Here is a 14,780-nt window from a genome sequence, read left to right as displayed (position 1 = left end):
CCCGACAGGCACCGCTTCCGCGGCCCACGCGCGTGGCGGCGCTGCCCGCTGGGACTCGTAGTGCGGTCCGGGTAGGAGACCGGGGCAGCTACCCTGCCTCCCTCCGCGCACATCTCGGAAACCCGGCCTGCAGAGGCTCACGCCCGTCCGTCCACCCGTGTCCGGCGCCGCTCGGGGGGGGGGGGGGGGGGGGGGGGCTAGCGAGGGAGAACCCGCGACGCGGCGGGAAGAGGCCGCGGCGAGTGGCGCACGTGGGGGGCGGTTGGCGCCGAGGAACCCGGAAGCCCCGCGCACCGCCCACCCGCCGCGCTGACGGGTTAACGCTCCTCCGGGCGGGGGCGGGGCGTGTGCTCGGGGGGCGGGGCCAGCGGCCGCGCCGGGACCGCCCACCGGCTGCCCCGCCCTTCCCCCGGCCGCGGCGCGTGCGCAGAAGCCCCGCCCCGCCTCGGCCCCCACCCCCAGGCCCGCAGCAGCCGCGGCCGCCGCCACCTCTCCCTCCGCTCTTTCCTCCGCCTCCTCCGGCGCCGTCGCTCGCGTAGGGCCCTGGCGTCAGACGCGCGTGGGCGGGGCGAGTACGGCGGGGGGTATAAGTAGAGGGTGCAGGAGGCGGTGCTTCCCCTTCTCCCCGGCGGTTAGTGCTGAGAGTGCGGAGTGTGTGCTCCGGGCTCGGAACACACATTTATTATTAAAAAATCCAAAAAAAATCTAAAAAATCCTTTGAAAAAACCCAAAAAAAAATTTACAAAAAATCCGCGTCTCCCCCGCCGGAGACTTTATTTTTTTTCTTCCTCTTTTATAAAATAACCCGGTGAAGCAGCCGAGACCGACCCGCCCGCCCGCGGCCCCGCAGCTCCAAGCAGGAACCCAGAGATCGAGGCCTTCCTGCCGCCCGGACCCAGCACCGCCAGCCTCGCTCCCCCGGTTCCACGGCCGTTGAGTACGCGTCGATTCCGGTTGAATTTTGTCCCTCTGCGCTCGCCCCCGCTCCCCTCCCCCCGGCTCCGTCCCCCGGCCCCGCACTCGCTCTCCTCCTCTCACGGGAAAGGTCGCGGCCTGCGGCCCCGCGGGCAGCCGTGCCGAGATGAACCCCAGCGCCCCCAGCTACCCCATGGCCTCCCTCTACGTGGGGGACCTGCACCCCGACGTGACCGAGGCGATGCTCTACGAGAAGTTCAGCCCGGCCGGGCCCATCCTCTCCATCCGGGTCTGCAGGGACATGATCACCCGCCGCTCCTTGGGCTACGCGTACGTGAACTTCCAGCAGCCGGCGGACGGTGAGCGGCAGGCCGAGGGCGGCGGGCGGGCGGGCGGCCATGCGGCCGGGGCGGCGGGCCTAGCGGGCCGGGCGAGGGGGCGGGAGGGCACGGCGCGGCAGCCCCTCGCGGGCCGGCACTTCCTCCTCCGCCGCGACCATTTTCTCGCCCTCGGTCGCTCTCAAACTTTAGGGCGATGACGCGCCGGGAGGGTGGGTTGCGATCGCCTGCCTTCCCCGCGCTCCCGCCACAGGCTGCGAGGTTGGGGCTTCCGAGCCCCCTCCCGGCGCGGTGGGTGGAGGCGCCAGGCCATGCTCGGCCCGGCCCGGCACCCGGCTGGGGAGGAAGTGCGATTCCGTGTTGGGGAAAATACCACGTGTTGAACCCTGTAACCTCACAGGCCCGAGGCCTGTTCCTGCCGGTGGCCCAGTCGCTGGGGGGAGCCCAAGGCTTTAGAAGAAAGTTGTTAGGTGGTGCCTGGTGGTGGTCCTTAGGGTCGTGAGTCCATTCCTAATGGCTTACCCCTGGCCGGCGGACCGGGAAAGGCACCTTGTGCCATGTGCACTTGCCCAGGGTTTTCCCTAGATGAAGTGGGTTTCTGTCTGTAACCGCGAAGTGGAGGAGGGGATGTGGAAGACAGCTCTCTAGAACACCTTACCTCATTTCAACCAAATTAGTTAGGTCTTAGTTTAATAGAAGTGTTAGTTAATGTATACATACCTCATTATTTCTAAAATAGCACCTGTGGTTATGAATTTTAAAAAACATGTTGACTAGTTTTGGTTGTAAATGTTAGAGCAACATGTGACCGAGTGAGTTATGCTGAATTAGTAGCATCCGAGTGATGAAAGTTTCTCTCTTTTTTCTTTTAAGTGGTTCAGGATATCCATGAATCTTGGGGGATGATTGAGCACAAACAACTGATTGAGTTTATATTCTTCTGAAATTTGACAGTTCACTGAAACAAAAATTCTAAGAATCTGATAAGGTTTATGGCCTGATAAGCAGTTAGGTTAAATGTAGATCAGTTGAATTCCAGAAGTCAGCTTTTCTCTTGAGATTTTATTTTAATAGGAAAGACTGGAGTCAGCTAAAGTTCATTCGGTTGGTTAAAGCTGGTCCTGAGATTTGGGGTGAGCAGCATGTTGAATGACAGCCAGAAGGTGTGAGCCTGAACTGCAGATTCCAGCCCTGGGCCGGAATCAGCACGAGGGTGTAAGATAAGGGAAGGTAACTAAGAGTACTTGACTGTAACTTGAAAGACTGTCATAAAATCCAGAAAATCCAGTTTTTAAATGTCCCAGGATATGAGAAGTTCAAGTTGCCATGGTTATATAGTTTATGCCAGTGGAGCAAATATTACAACTGCTCAGAATCTTGCCTCTCATTCTGACATTTTGTGTCTGTATGTTCAGTATACCATCTTTACAGATAGCTGGGTTTTTGACCAGCTTTTCCCTTTTTACAGTATTTTCTTATGTATTACAGTGATGGACAGGGTTCTGTAAGTGAGCAGTTTTAAGCTTAATAGGGAGAGGTGACTCATTAAAAAAAACTGTCAGGCTCAAGCAAAGTCAGCAGGACCAGGGAAGCTGAGGAGGTGTGGCCAATTGATAGTGAGCTGGCTGCTGATTATCTTTATATTCTAGGAACTGGAACTTTCATTTACAAAAAGTGGCTAGAGAGCTGGACATGGTGGTTTCTGTTCTGTTACAGCACCTGGGTTTGTCTCTTAAGTTCATGGCCAGCCTGGGCCACATCAAAAGCAAGAGCTATGCAGTGAGACCTTATCACCAAAGGAAAGCTAAAAGACTTGTCCTGTCAATAATCTTACAGTTGTTAGTGAGAAATCTGAAATTTGTGTCAGGGATGCAAGTGAACTGTTCCTTCTCTAAGGACTGGTGGTAATATTTTTCCATTTAAGACAGGTGTAGTGGTACACACTTTAATTCCAGTACATGAGGCAGATGTGGGTGGATCTCTGAGATCCAGGCTAGCCAGGGATATGTAGAGAGGCCTTTCAAAAAAAGTTTCAACTTCAGCAATTCTTGCACAATACAAGTATACATAATTCAATCTTTTTAGGGTCCTCAAAATTAATTGTAGAGTAGATTTTTTTTATGTGAAGCATAACTATCCAAAAATAAAGCAGCTTATGAAAGGCTAGTGATATTTACTCTGGACATGTCTTTCTCACAGCGGAGCGTGCTTTGGACACCATGAATTTTGATGTGATAAAGGGCAAGCCAGTACGCATCATGTGGTCTCAGCGTGATCCATCACTTCGCAAAAGTGGAGTAGGCAACATATTCATTAAAAATTTGGACAAATCCATTGATAATAAAGCACTGTATGATACGTTTTCTGCATTTGGTAACATCCTTTCATGTAAGGTAAGCAAAGATGTGACTGGTCAGTATTTGTAATGTTGAGCTACTTTTAGTTTTTGGAGTGACATCTGTGATGGCTGTTAATGTCTGTGTTTATTTCGGAAATAGCCAGGATTAGGTGGCTAACATTTCTAGAGTAGAAAAACAATATCGAGTGATAATAAAAAGTGAGCGTGTACTTTTTTTCCCCAGGTGGTTTGTGATGAAAATGGTTCCAAAGGCTACGGATTTGTACATTTTGAAACACAGGAAGCAGCTGAAAGAGCTATTGAAAAAATGAATGGGATGCTTCTAAATGACCGTAAAGTGTACGTATAACTTTTAGTGAACATGTTCAGTCTGTTTTTAATAGTTCCACATCAGTTTGAAAAGTAATAGGTTTTTGGTCCTAAGATACAGCTAGCTGGAGCTAGACATGGTGGCACGCCTTTAATCCCAGCACTGGGGGTGAGGGTGGTTAGAGACAGGTAGATCTCTTAACTGTGTGGGACCTGATTTAGGACAGTCTAAGCTGCATAGGCTCAAGTCTTTAAAAAAACAAAAACAAAAAACAAGAGAGAAAGATACAGCTAGCTATAATGTCATCACTTGAGAGATGGCGACAGAAGGATCTGAGTTTTAAGGCCAGCCCAGCTAGGCTGCATAAGAAAGTCTCAAAAAGCCACCAAAATATGATGTAGCAAAAGCACTAAACCACATTTGCCAGGTTTCATAATCATTAATATTCAATAATGTCACCCAACATTCAAACCTAAATTGAACCAGGTGAATGAGGATTTGGTCATATGAGTGCAGTGTTGAACAGGGAATCCATGCAACCTTAGTAAGGAACTCATTCATTGGCCGGGTTCACATTTGGGGAAACTAACCAAAGTAATTTAATTATAGGTGCCTTAAGACAGTGAGTGAGCTATCTGACTGTACATACTCAGTGGTGTGAAGTCAGCTCATTCTGGTGTTATGGGGGGGTGTGTGTGTGTGATTGATCTTTCCTGAAATAAAACTTTTAAAGAGTTACAGACTTGTAACACTGAAAACTAATCTGAAAGAATTCTTGATCTGTGAGAATTGGGCTATTATATAAGGCATGTAGTAAGTGAGTGAGTTTTCTTTTTGTTTTTTGGAGACAGGGTTTCTGTGTAGCCCTGTCTGTCCTGGAACTCACTCTGTAGACCTCAAACTCTGCCTCTGCTTCCTGAGTGCAGTGGGATTAAAGGCGTGTGCCACCACCACCCGGTGAGAATGAGTTCTTGATTTTTAGACTGCAATGGCATGAAAATGACCGTCAGATCATGCAAATTTAGGAACTAGATCAGCCTAGTGTAGTAGCATATACCTATAAACCTGCTCCTGAGAAACATGAGACCCACCAGCCTCTGCCTCCCAAGTGCTGGGATTAAAAGTGGACCCCACCACTGCCCAGATGGAGTAGTTTTTAAAGTGAAAGAAACGCTGATCCCAAATGTAGAAATCTGAAGTCCAAGTGTTCTCTGCAATCCAGCCTTTTTAAAGCATCAGCATGACAAATCAGATTTTCAGATAGAGGTGCTCAGTCAGTAAAGCCTACAAATTGGGAAATCCAAGACACTTGTGCCCCAAGAGGTTACTCAACTTTTATCACAGTGGAAAACTTGATAGCAGTGCTTGAGTAAAAATTAAAAGAATGTCTGCATTGGCAGGATCCAGGTGAAGACTGAATAATTGCCGATTTTAGGTGCAGAATGAGGCACCATTCTGGGAAGCAGTTTGTTGGTATAAAGCACTACTTGGGAGAACAGAAAGTTGTGTGTGTCTACAATGAAATGTTCTCCCACTGAGGTTCTTCAAATAACTTGGAGGAAGCTTTTGAGGATAAAGACAAATCTCCATGTTATGGGTTGTTGAACTGAGAACAAGACGCCTTGATGTCATTTTATTTGTGTGGGGTTATAGAAGCTGGTATGGTGTATATGTTGTATATCATGCAGTTAATATTAGGGAAGAATTGAGGTTTTGTTATGTTTTTGGTTAATAATGCAGTTAGGCCAGGCTGTTGTGTTAGTAGAGAGACTTGAACATTTCTTTTTAAGGAGATGGCACAATGGTAGGACCACTGTGAAACAATGAGGAGGGCATTTATGTAGGTCTCTTCCTTGGCACTAAACAGTTAACTTCTGTTGACAGGAGTGAACCTTTTAACCCTGGGTTAACTGGATCAAAATGTGCATTGGAAGAAAACTATTCCATTTTAATCATAGTTAGTTACAGAGACATTGTGGTATTTTCAGTGGAGACGTTTTTATTTTGTGGTACTCTTTCTGAAGCAGCCTGATGTTCAAGTGCTGACATTTTCTCAGGTTTGTTGGACGGTTTAAGTCTCGGAAGGAACGAGAAGCAGAACTTGGAGCAAGGGCAAAGGAATTCACCAACGTTTACATCAAGAACTTTGGAGAGGACATGGATGATGAGCGCCTTAAGGATCTCTTTGGCAAGTTTGGTAATGTGTCCAAGTTAAATCTTTACACCTAAAGTAGTTGCCTGAAGTTGAATGACTAATACTTGACTGAAAGTATTTAAAATGCTTTAAGCTAAAGTCCACTGCTCAACAGCAACATACAAGTGGAATGCTATGCAGCTTAAAGTTTAATGAAAGCCGACTGAGTAGACTGTTTGCTGCATGAAGAGACTTTTAATACAGACCGTCTTAGAGTTGTAGGACAGTGTGGGTAAGGCTGGACTAAAATGTGATCTCTAGTTATAGAATGGAAAAGCCGGCCCCTTTTGGTTAGTGTTAGTAACATGTTTGAGTAATTTCAAAGAATGTTTTTCAGAGATCTAGATTCTTCCATCATAACTACTTGGAAGATCTTTTCAAAGTAAATTCAACCAGGCGTGAGTGATGCACACCTATAATCCCAACATAACAGGAAGGGGGCAGGGGATTAGGAGTTGAAGGTGGGCTGGGTTACAGAAAACCCAGCTCAGATTTCAAAATAAGGAAGTACAAAAACCAGCCTTACTTTCAGAACAGGAGTAAACAATGAGGAAATGAGAACTCTGGGTGACTTGGTGCTGTCTCTTTGAATTTAAGAATGGGCTTACATTTTGTTGTTGTTCAGTTCTTCAAATGGTAATTAGTGCATTTAATAACATTGTAAGGCCAACCTGAGCTTGTTTATGTTGGTTCTTTTTAAAGACAAGGTCTCACTTCTGTGGCTCTGGCTGCCCTGCACCTTACACCTCTACCTACCTCTGAGCTGGGGCTAAAGGCATAAGGCATGCTGGCTGAATCCTCTTCTGAACAGACAATTTTTATTTTGTACCAAGATTAGTTATTTGACATGAGATAAATAACAGTCAAGTTTTGTACCTTATTCAAGATTCACAGGGTTTCTCTGTGTAGCTTTGCGCCTTTCCTGGAACTCACTTGGTAGCCCAGGCTGGCCTCGAACTCACAGAGATCCGCCTGGCTCTGCCTCCCAAGTGCTGGGATTAAAGGCGTGCACCACCACCGCCCGGCAAAGTTTCTCTTGAGTTACAGCTATCTTATCTATCTTGTATCTGAATGTTTCAAAATCAAAACCTTTTTGTTTGTTTGCTTAGGTCACTGTGTAGACCAGGTTGGCCTTGAACTTGTAGAGATCAACCATCTTCTGCCTCCCACTTGCTAAGTTTGAGCTGGTTTTTAATTACTCTCCCACACCCTGAGTTGACCACTGTTAGTTACTTTTCTATTGCTGCACTAGAACTCTGACCGAGGCAGGTTAATTGGGCTTACAATGTGGGTCAGTCCTTGGCCCTCACTACAGGGAGCATGGCGGCAGGCAGGCAGGCAGGATTCCGGAGCAGCAGCCGAGAGTGACATGTTAAACAACAACCACAAGGCTCTTAGCCAGCTGGAATGGTGTGGGCCTTTTGAAACCTCAAAGCCCACCCCCAGCAACACATCTCGTAGTCCTTTTCAAAGCTCTACTAACTGAGGACCAAGGATTCAGTTGTATGAGCCTGTGAGGGCTGTTCTCACTGAAACCACCGTTCCCAGTTCTTACGTAGTAGAGATTTTTGCATCACCTGCTGTGGTCTCCTCCACACAGGCGCAGGGGAACCTTGTCTTTGGAAAACCCTCTTCAGTAATTCAGTTGTTTTCTGCCTCGGGGTCTAGTATTTATTCCTCCACTCACTTTCAAAAGCAGATGACCAAAGAAAGGCTTTTCAAGTTTATTCTTAATTCTGAGCAAGAAAAATCAAATTGGTTACTTAAAGGGCTATTCTACTGAGCTAAGAACAAAAACTTGGATATGTTTGTAAGACATCTCGATGTAAGAATTTTCAGGTGTGTATGATATATATAGAAAGCATCTATGAGGAGAACTTATAAAAATCTTACAGCTTGGAAGGCCTGGGGTTTTTCCTCTGTGGCTGTTTTATGTTAAGATTTGAAGTGTGTACATTAATTGTGGACTAGTTTTTATTCACTTTTTCAGGGCCTGCCTTAAGTGTGAAAGTAATGACTGATGAAAGTGGAAAATCCAAAGGATTTGGATTTGTAAGCTTTGAAAGGCATGAAGATGCACAGAAAGTAAGTCTGAATAATTCTGTCAAAGGAGTATACAAAGTTGTTCCTCTTGTTGAAATTTACATGTATGTATAAGTTTATGCCAACACTACATATTACAATCCATTATTTGCACTTTATGTGTTAGAGTTGGGAGTGTATAGTGCCCTCAAACCTGGAGAGTTGGGAGTGTATAGTGCCCTCAAACCTGGAGATTTGGGGAGGCGGGTCTATCTTTAATGTTAGCAATTGGATAAACTTTCCTTGTTAATGAGATTTACAAGTAACTGAGTTTCCTTTGGTTTCTGTAAGGCTGTGGATGAGATGAATGGCAAGGAGCTCAACGGGAAACAGATTTATGTTGGTCGAGCTCAGAAAAAAGTGGAACGGCAGACGGAACTTAAGCGCAAATTTGAACAGATGAAGCAAGATAGGATCACCAGATACCAGGTTCATTTTTACTTGAACAAGCAAACTAAGACAGGGATGAGGAAACCTATTTTACGTTCATTTCAGTTACTGCCAGGTAACTGAGAGTTTGAGAGGGAAAAGAAGAAACTAAAGTAATAGGAATATGCTTAGGTCCCACAGGGGCTTCCTACCCCTCTTGAGTTGTCTTTTCTTTCCAGGGGGTTAACCTTTATGTGAAAAATCTTGATGACGGTATTGATGATGAACGTCTCCGGAAAGAATTTTCTCCATTTGGTACAATCACTAGTGCAAAGGTAAGAGCATATGCCATATTTTATTACTGAAATAAGATGGGAGGCCTTGAATAATGTGGCTATGTTACTAATTACTAACAGCAGTATCATCTGTTAGTCATTAGTTATCATTCTGGGTAGTCATCTTCCACCCAGTAGAAAATTTACCTTTAACTTGAAATCAGAGATTACAAAACAGTAGGATTCTGTAATCTCTAACAAAATTCCAAAAGTTTTGGTTTAGAAACCTCTGCTGTGGGTGTTCTACCTACTGTCCATGGTTTAAAACTACCTTGCAGAGTAAGTTTTGCTGGGTTCAGAGTAGAGTGCAAAGAAAAAAAATGGATTCAGTGGGCTCTATTCCAATTTCTCAGATACTCCATTGACTAGGGTTTGTCAGAAACATTTAGAGGCACAGTGGATGGTTACAAAGAAGGCAGTAGTTGCTTTGCATGTGCTTCCTAGGATTAGATTGTGGTGGTGCCCGAAAGTTGTTTGAATTGAATTTCGTATGCTACTATATGGGAGGGATATACAATATCTTCTGGGGATGAGAGGGGCTGGCAAGTTAAACTCCAGGATATCATTTGTTTTAATAAAACAAAACCATGTTTGCCAAGTGGCTCAAAAGGATGAGTAAGATGGCAAAGGTCCTTTGTTCTCTGGTCAGAAAATGCACTCGTTAGTCTAGGCTTTCTTTCCTACACTGGACAGACAGCAGTTCTGGTGGTGATGTCTTTAGATGGAGACGGTTCTGGGCATCTTCTACTCCAGCAGATTGGTCAGGAAAGCGAGGAGCAGTAGTCTTGTCTTTCAAATGTAGTTTGCACTGGTGTGTCTGTGTGGTGTTCATCTGCCTTGTGTTTCTGTTCTCAATTGTCTGCTTTATGTCTCTGCTATCACAAATAACAGGTTCTAATGTCACATGTCTGCACCCTGGAAAGTCGCTGTGTGCAGCTCCCTCTTCTAGCTGTAGTGCTTGCCTGCAGTGATGCATGTTATGTTATGTTGCCTGCAGTAATGCATGTTAGGATGTCCCAAGTACTAACTGTAAGGAAGAACTCAGTTGATACAGGAGTTCCTGGCACTAACAGGATTACTTGGTTCAGTGACTTAGACTGTAAATGACAGTTCTGTGGTTTATTGTACCACTGCACTAAATTTTCCATTCTCCTTTATAGGTTATGATGGAGGGTGGTCGCAGCAAAGGATTTGGGTTTGTGTGTTTCTCTTCCCCTGAAGAAGCCACTAAAGCAGTTACGGAGATGAATGGCAGAATTGTGGCCACGAAGCCACTCTATGTAGCTTTAGCTCAGCGCAAAGAAGAGCGCCAGGCTCACCTCACTAACCAGTATATGCAGAGAATGGCAAGTGTGCGGGCTGTGCCCAACCCGGTGATCAACCCCTACCAGCCAGCACCGCCTTCAGGGTATTTCATGGCAGCTATCCCCCAGGTATGTGATAAGAAAGCACTCAGTCGTTAGATGGAATTGGAATGGCAGGTGTGGTGGGGGGAGCTGTTGTGAGAATAGACATTGGTGTGTCTTGTGGAGGGCTGCCCCACTAAAGCCCACGGACTTCTTTCCACAGACTCAGAACCGTGCTGCATACTATCCTCCTAGCCAAATTGCTCAACTAAGACCAAGTCCTCGCTGGACTGCTCAGGGTGCCAGACCTCATCGTAAGCCTCTTTTAGTTATGACTGGGATTGGAGCCTGGGGGTGTAGCTCAGATAGAACACGTAACCTACCGTCTGCTAAGCTGTGGGTTCAGTATACCGTCTGTGAGGCAAATTTGTCCTGTTACAGTGGTAAATTGCTCTTGATAATTTATGGTTGAGAGATCTTCAGTGGGTAGGTTTGATTTCCCGAGATAAAAATTTGGGGATTTGCTCCAAGTTCTCATTTGCCTTGGTGACTGTAGCTTCACAGCTCAGCCCTAGAAAATCATCACCTTTCGCTTGGTGAGTTTCTCAGTTCATGTGTTACTGTTAAATACAGCATTCCAGAACATGCCCGGTGCTATCCGCCCAGCTGCTCCTAGACCACCATTTAGTACTATGAGACCAGCTTCCTCACAGGTTCCACGAGTCATGTCAACACAGCGTGTTGGTGAGTCCTAACCCTTTCTGTAAAAAAAAAAAAAAAGAAAAGAAAACTTTGATCTCCAGTTTGAAGTGCGCGATACTAAACTATTTTGTCTTTTCTTAGCTAACACTTCAACACAGACCATGGGTCCACGTCCTGCGGCTGCTGCTGCTGCAGCCGCTCCTGCTGTCCGCACCGTTCCCCAGTACAAGTATGCTGCGGGAGTCCGCAATCCCCAGCAACATCTTAATGCACAGCCACAAGTTACCATGCAACAGGTGGGATTTCATCATCTTTTGTAGGGGCGTGGTGCTTAGCTAAAATCAAAGGTGATGTCAGCTGCATGGTCCAGGACCATCTTTCTTACTGTTGCTTTTATGTGAAGAGTTGTTAGGACTAGAAAGCAGCCAGCGGTCTCTGAGTTAATGTGTAGTGTTTTGGTTTGACATGGATGCAAGGAATATGTGAAGGAATGTTCAGTTATATTGGTTTAGATGTCACCTTTTCCCTAATCGTGGCACCAGAACATGATGACATGACTTTAGAATGTAGCTGTGCCTCAAGTGCAGATGTGTCATGGAATTGTCTATATTTCTTAGCCCCCAGCTGGTATTTCCCTCAGATTCCTATAATTGCCCATTGATGGCTGGTGGCCTTGTGTTTCATTACTTGGTTGCTAAGAGGTTTCTTGTTTTATGTCTAGCCTGCTGTTCATGTGCAAGGTCAAGAACCTTTAACTGCTTCCATGTTGGCATCTGCCCCCCCTCAAGAGCAAAAGCAAATGTTGGGTAAGTAGCTAGCTCTGTTGGCCTGTCACTTACAGAGTGCACACCTAAATGTGGTGGCGTAGGGCAGTAGTGGGAAGGAATGCACACTGGGAGCTCATGGGAAGTGGTACTCCAACTTTGAATTAAAGAAGGGAATGAATACTGACAGTTGAGAAACTGATTCCACCACACGTGATTAGCTTGTGACAGATGGTGTTCAGACGGGTGTATTAATGAGGTTCCTAAACCCCAGGCTGATAATGGCCATCACTGCTTTCTGATAGAGTTTTTTGTTTCTAGGTGAACGGCTGTTTCCTCTTATTCAAGCCATGCACCCTACTCTTGCTGGTAAAATCACAGGCATGCTGTTGGAGATTGACAATTCAGAGTTACTTCACATGCTTGAGTCTCCAGAGTCTCTCCGCTCAAAGGTACTTTCAGCATTCGTTCTCTTTTTTTTTTTGGGTTTTTCGAGACAGGGTTTCTCTGTGTAGCTTTGCACCTTTCCTGGCTCTCACTCTGTAGACCAGGCTGACCTCTAACTCAGAAAGATCTGTCTGCCTCTGTCTTCCAAGTGCTGGGATTAAAGGCATGCGCCACCACCGCCCGGCGGCATTCGTTCTTCTAAAGCTTTATTCTGCAGAACGTTTACATGGTGTGTATGCAGTTACTTTTATAAATAGGGATATCAACCTTCAGGTAACCTGTAGTGCTTGTTTCTCCATTTTGATTAATTCACCCAAAGCTCACATTGCTAGATTGTAAAACTTGCTCAGATCTTTTGCTCAGCTCCTACGACCAGGTGGTAACTGCTGCTGCTCAGAGCTTACTCCACTCTAAAGGTCTGCTGTGGTGCGGATTTACCAGTTATTCTTTGGTCACTCTCTGCTGAGCCAGTTACGTTTGCCCTTGTCTAGGTTGATGAAGCTGTAGCTGTACTACAAGCCCACCAAGCAAAAGAGGCTGCCCAGAAGGCAGTGAACAGTGCCACTGGTGTTCCGACTGTTTAAGTGAGTTCTTCTTCTGTCTCCTTGCCAGCCTTGCCCATCTATACCAAAGATTTACTTTACACCTAAATAAGTATGTTAGTTGTTTTTCAGAGGGAAGATACATAACGGTTAGAGGGGCTCCTCTGTCTGCTACTGACCAGTATTTTAAGTCAACACTTGTTTTGCACAGTAAATTGTATGAAATGGCCTGTAACTGAAGTTGGCTTTCACACATAAGCCCCCCCCCCCTTTTTTTTTCTCGAGACAAGGTTTCTCTGTAGTTTTGGTGCCTGTCCTGGATCTCGCTCTGTAGACCAGGCTGGCCTCGAACTCACAGAGATCCACCTGGCTCTGCCTCCCAAGTACTGGGATTAAAGGCCTGCGCCGCCACCACCTGGCAAGTAATGCCTTTAAAAAAAAAATTACTTATTTTATGTGCATTGGGGTTTTGCCTGCACTTACGTGTGTGAGGATATTGGGTCCCCTAGAACTGGAGTTACAGACAGTTGTGAGCTGCCATGTGGGTGCTGGGTGTTGAACCTGGGTCCTCTGGAAGAGCAGACAGTGCTCTTAGCTGCTGAGCCATCTCTCTTGCCCCTCAATTATGCTTATTTTATTGGATGATGGACTCGGTGGTTTTTTTTTTGGGGCCTCTATCCCACCACCAGGAAACCATGTTGCTTGGTGAGTCCAGTGAGGTTAAGACTACAGTTTGGCAGACCCTTTCTAAAAATTACTAGAGCCCTGGGTTTGTGGGCTGTGTTGTTTCTGATGTTAGAGAGTGGGTATGGCTGTGTGCCAGTAAAAACAGGCAGCCTACTGACTTACAGGATTCTGTAAAGGCCTTTAATTACGTGTTACTATTGGTCTTTTTTTACATTTACAGATTGATCAGGGACCACGAAAAGAAACTCGTGCTTCACCGAAGAAAAAATATCTAAACATCGAAAAATTTAAATATTATGAAAAAAAACATTGCAAAATATAAAATAAATAAAAAAAGGAAAGGAAACTTTGAACCTTATGTACCGAGCAAATGCCAGGTCTAGCAACAATGCTAGTCCTAGATTACTTGACCTAAAACAACAAAAAATACAAAAAAATAGTAAAATATAAAAACAAATTAATGTTTTATAGACCCTGGGAAAAGAATTTTCAGCAAAGTACAAAAATTTAAAGCATTCCTTTCTTTAATTTTGTAATTCTTTACTGTGGAATAGCTTGGGATGTCGGTTCTGCTTTAAGTGGCAGAACTGATGACTGAGCAAGGAAACGTAATTTGGATTATAAAATTCTTGCTTTAATAAAAATTCCTTCAACAGTGGATGGTTATGCTTTTATTTTCTTTGGTTCTCTTGGCCGTAGGCATTTGTAGCAGGGGCTGCTGGCTTAATAGTGCAGAGGTGGAAGCAGCTACCAGTTCTGTAAAATGTGAGCTGTTCTCGTGTGTGTGTGTGTGTGTGTGTGTGTGTGTGTGTGTGTGTGTGTGTGTGTGTTGGCTTTAGACAAGATCTTGCTGTGTAAGTCAGGCCAACCTTAGCCTCCAGAAGTTGGGTTTGTTAGGTGTGTGCTACTCTGACAATACTAGTGTGTTTTATTTAGTTCCCTTTATAATTACTGAGCTGTTGTATATATAGTTAACTGGTTTTTAGTGTTAAGTTTATCACAACTCTGATTTCTGTGCTACAAAATGGTTAGTGTAACTAGAGTTTTTTTCTCCGGGTCCCGTCAAGCCCCAGCAGTCCCGTAGTGCACTTATAAAATAAACACACTGACTCTTGTATTATTTAAACTACTCAGCCATTAGCTCAGGCCTTCCATTGTCTAGCTCCTACTCTTACGCTCAGCCCATTTCTGATAATCTATATGTTGCCACATGTTCTGTGGCTTTACCTGCTGCCTTTACATGATGCTCCCTGGACAGCAGGCTGGTGTCTCCTCCCTGCCTTCCTGTTCTCTCAATTCTCCTCTGTCTCACCTATACTTCCTGTCTGGCTACTGGCCAATCAGTGTTTTATTCATCAATCAATCATCCACAGCGGGTTAGCTTAAGTTC

The 14,780-nt window shown here is 45.4% G+C and overlaps 1 protein-coding gene across 1 annotated transcript; it reads left to right on the top strand.

Annotated features, from left to right (window-relative positions):
• Positions 1-615: 615 nt before the first annotated feature.
• Positions 616-14,048, top strand: Pabpc1 (poly(A) binding protein cytoplasmic 1). The gene is made up of 15 exons (XM_028884489.2): positions 616-1,274; positions 3,453-3,646; positions 3,836-3,951; positions 5,980-6,119; positions 8,107-8,201; positions 8,490-8,627; positions 8,807-8,902; positions 10,063-10,335; positions 10,472-10,562; positions 10,882-10,992; positions 11,092-11,246; positions 11,672-11,756; positions 12,036-12,166; positions 12,653-12,745; positions 13,611-14,048. The coding sequence occupies exons 1-14, from the start codon at positions 1,082-1,084 to the stop codon at positions 12,743-12,745; spliced, it is 1,911 nt and encodes a 636-aa protein (XP_028740322.1). The 5' UTR covers positions 616-1,081; the 3' UTR covers positions 13,611-14,048.
• The last annotated feature ends 732 nt before the right edge of the window (positions 14,049-14,780 follow it).

The sequence above is a fragment of the Peromyscus leucopus genome, chromosome 20 (genome assembly GCF_004664715.2).
Source record: "Peromyscus leucopus breed LL Stock chromosome 20, UCI_PerLeu_2.1, whole genome shotgun sequence".
NCBI classification, from domain to species: Eukaryota; Metazoa; Chordata; class Mammalia; order Rodentia; family Cricetidae; genus Peromyscus; species Peromyscus leucopus.
This window is presented reverse-complemented; position numbering and strand designations above follow the sequence as displayed.

Excerpts from the sequence above, each read along its gene's own strand:
- Pabpc1 (XM_028884489.2), top strand. The coding sequence starts at position 1,082 with ATGAACCCCAGCGCCCCCAGCTACCCCATGGCCTCCCTCTACGTGGGG. Across the intron at positions 10,336-10,471 it reads TCATGGCAGCTATCCCCCAG|ACTCAGAACCGTGCTGCATA; the intron begins GTATGTGATAAG and ends TTCTTTCCACAG. Across the intron at positions 11,757-12,035 it reads AGAGCAAAAGCAAATGTTGG|GTGAACGGCTGTTTCCTCTT; the intron begins GTAAGTAGCTAG and ends TTTTGTTTCTAG.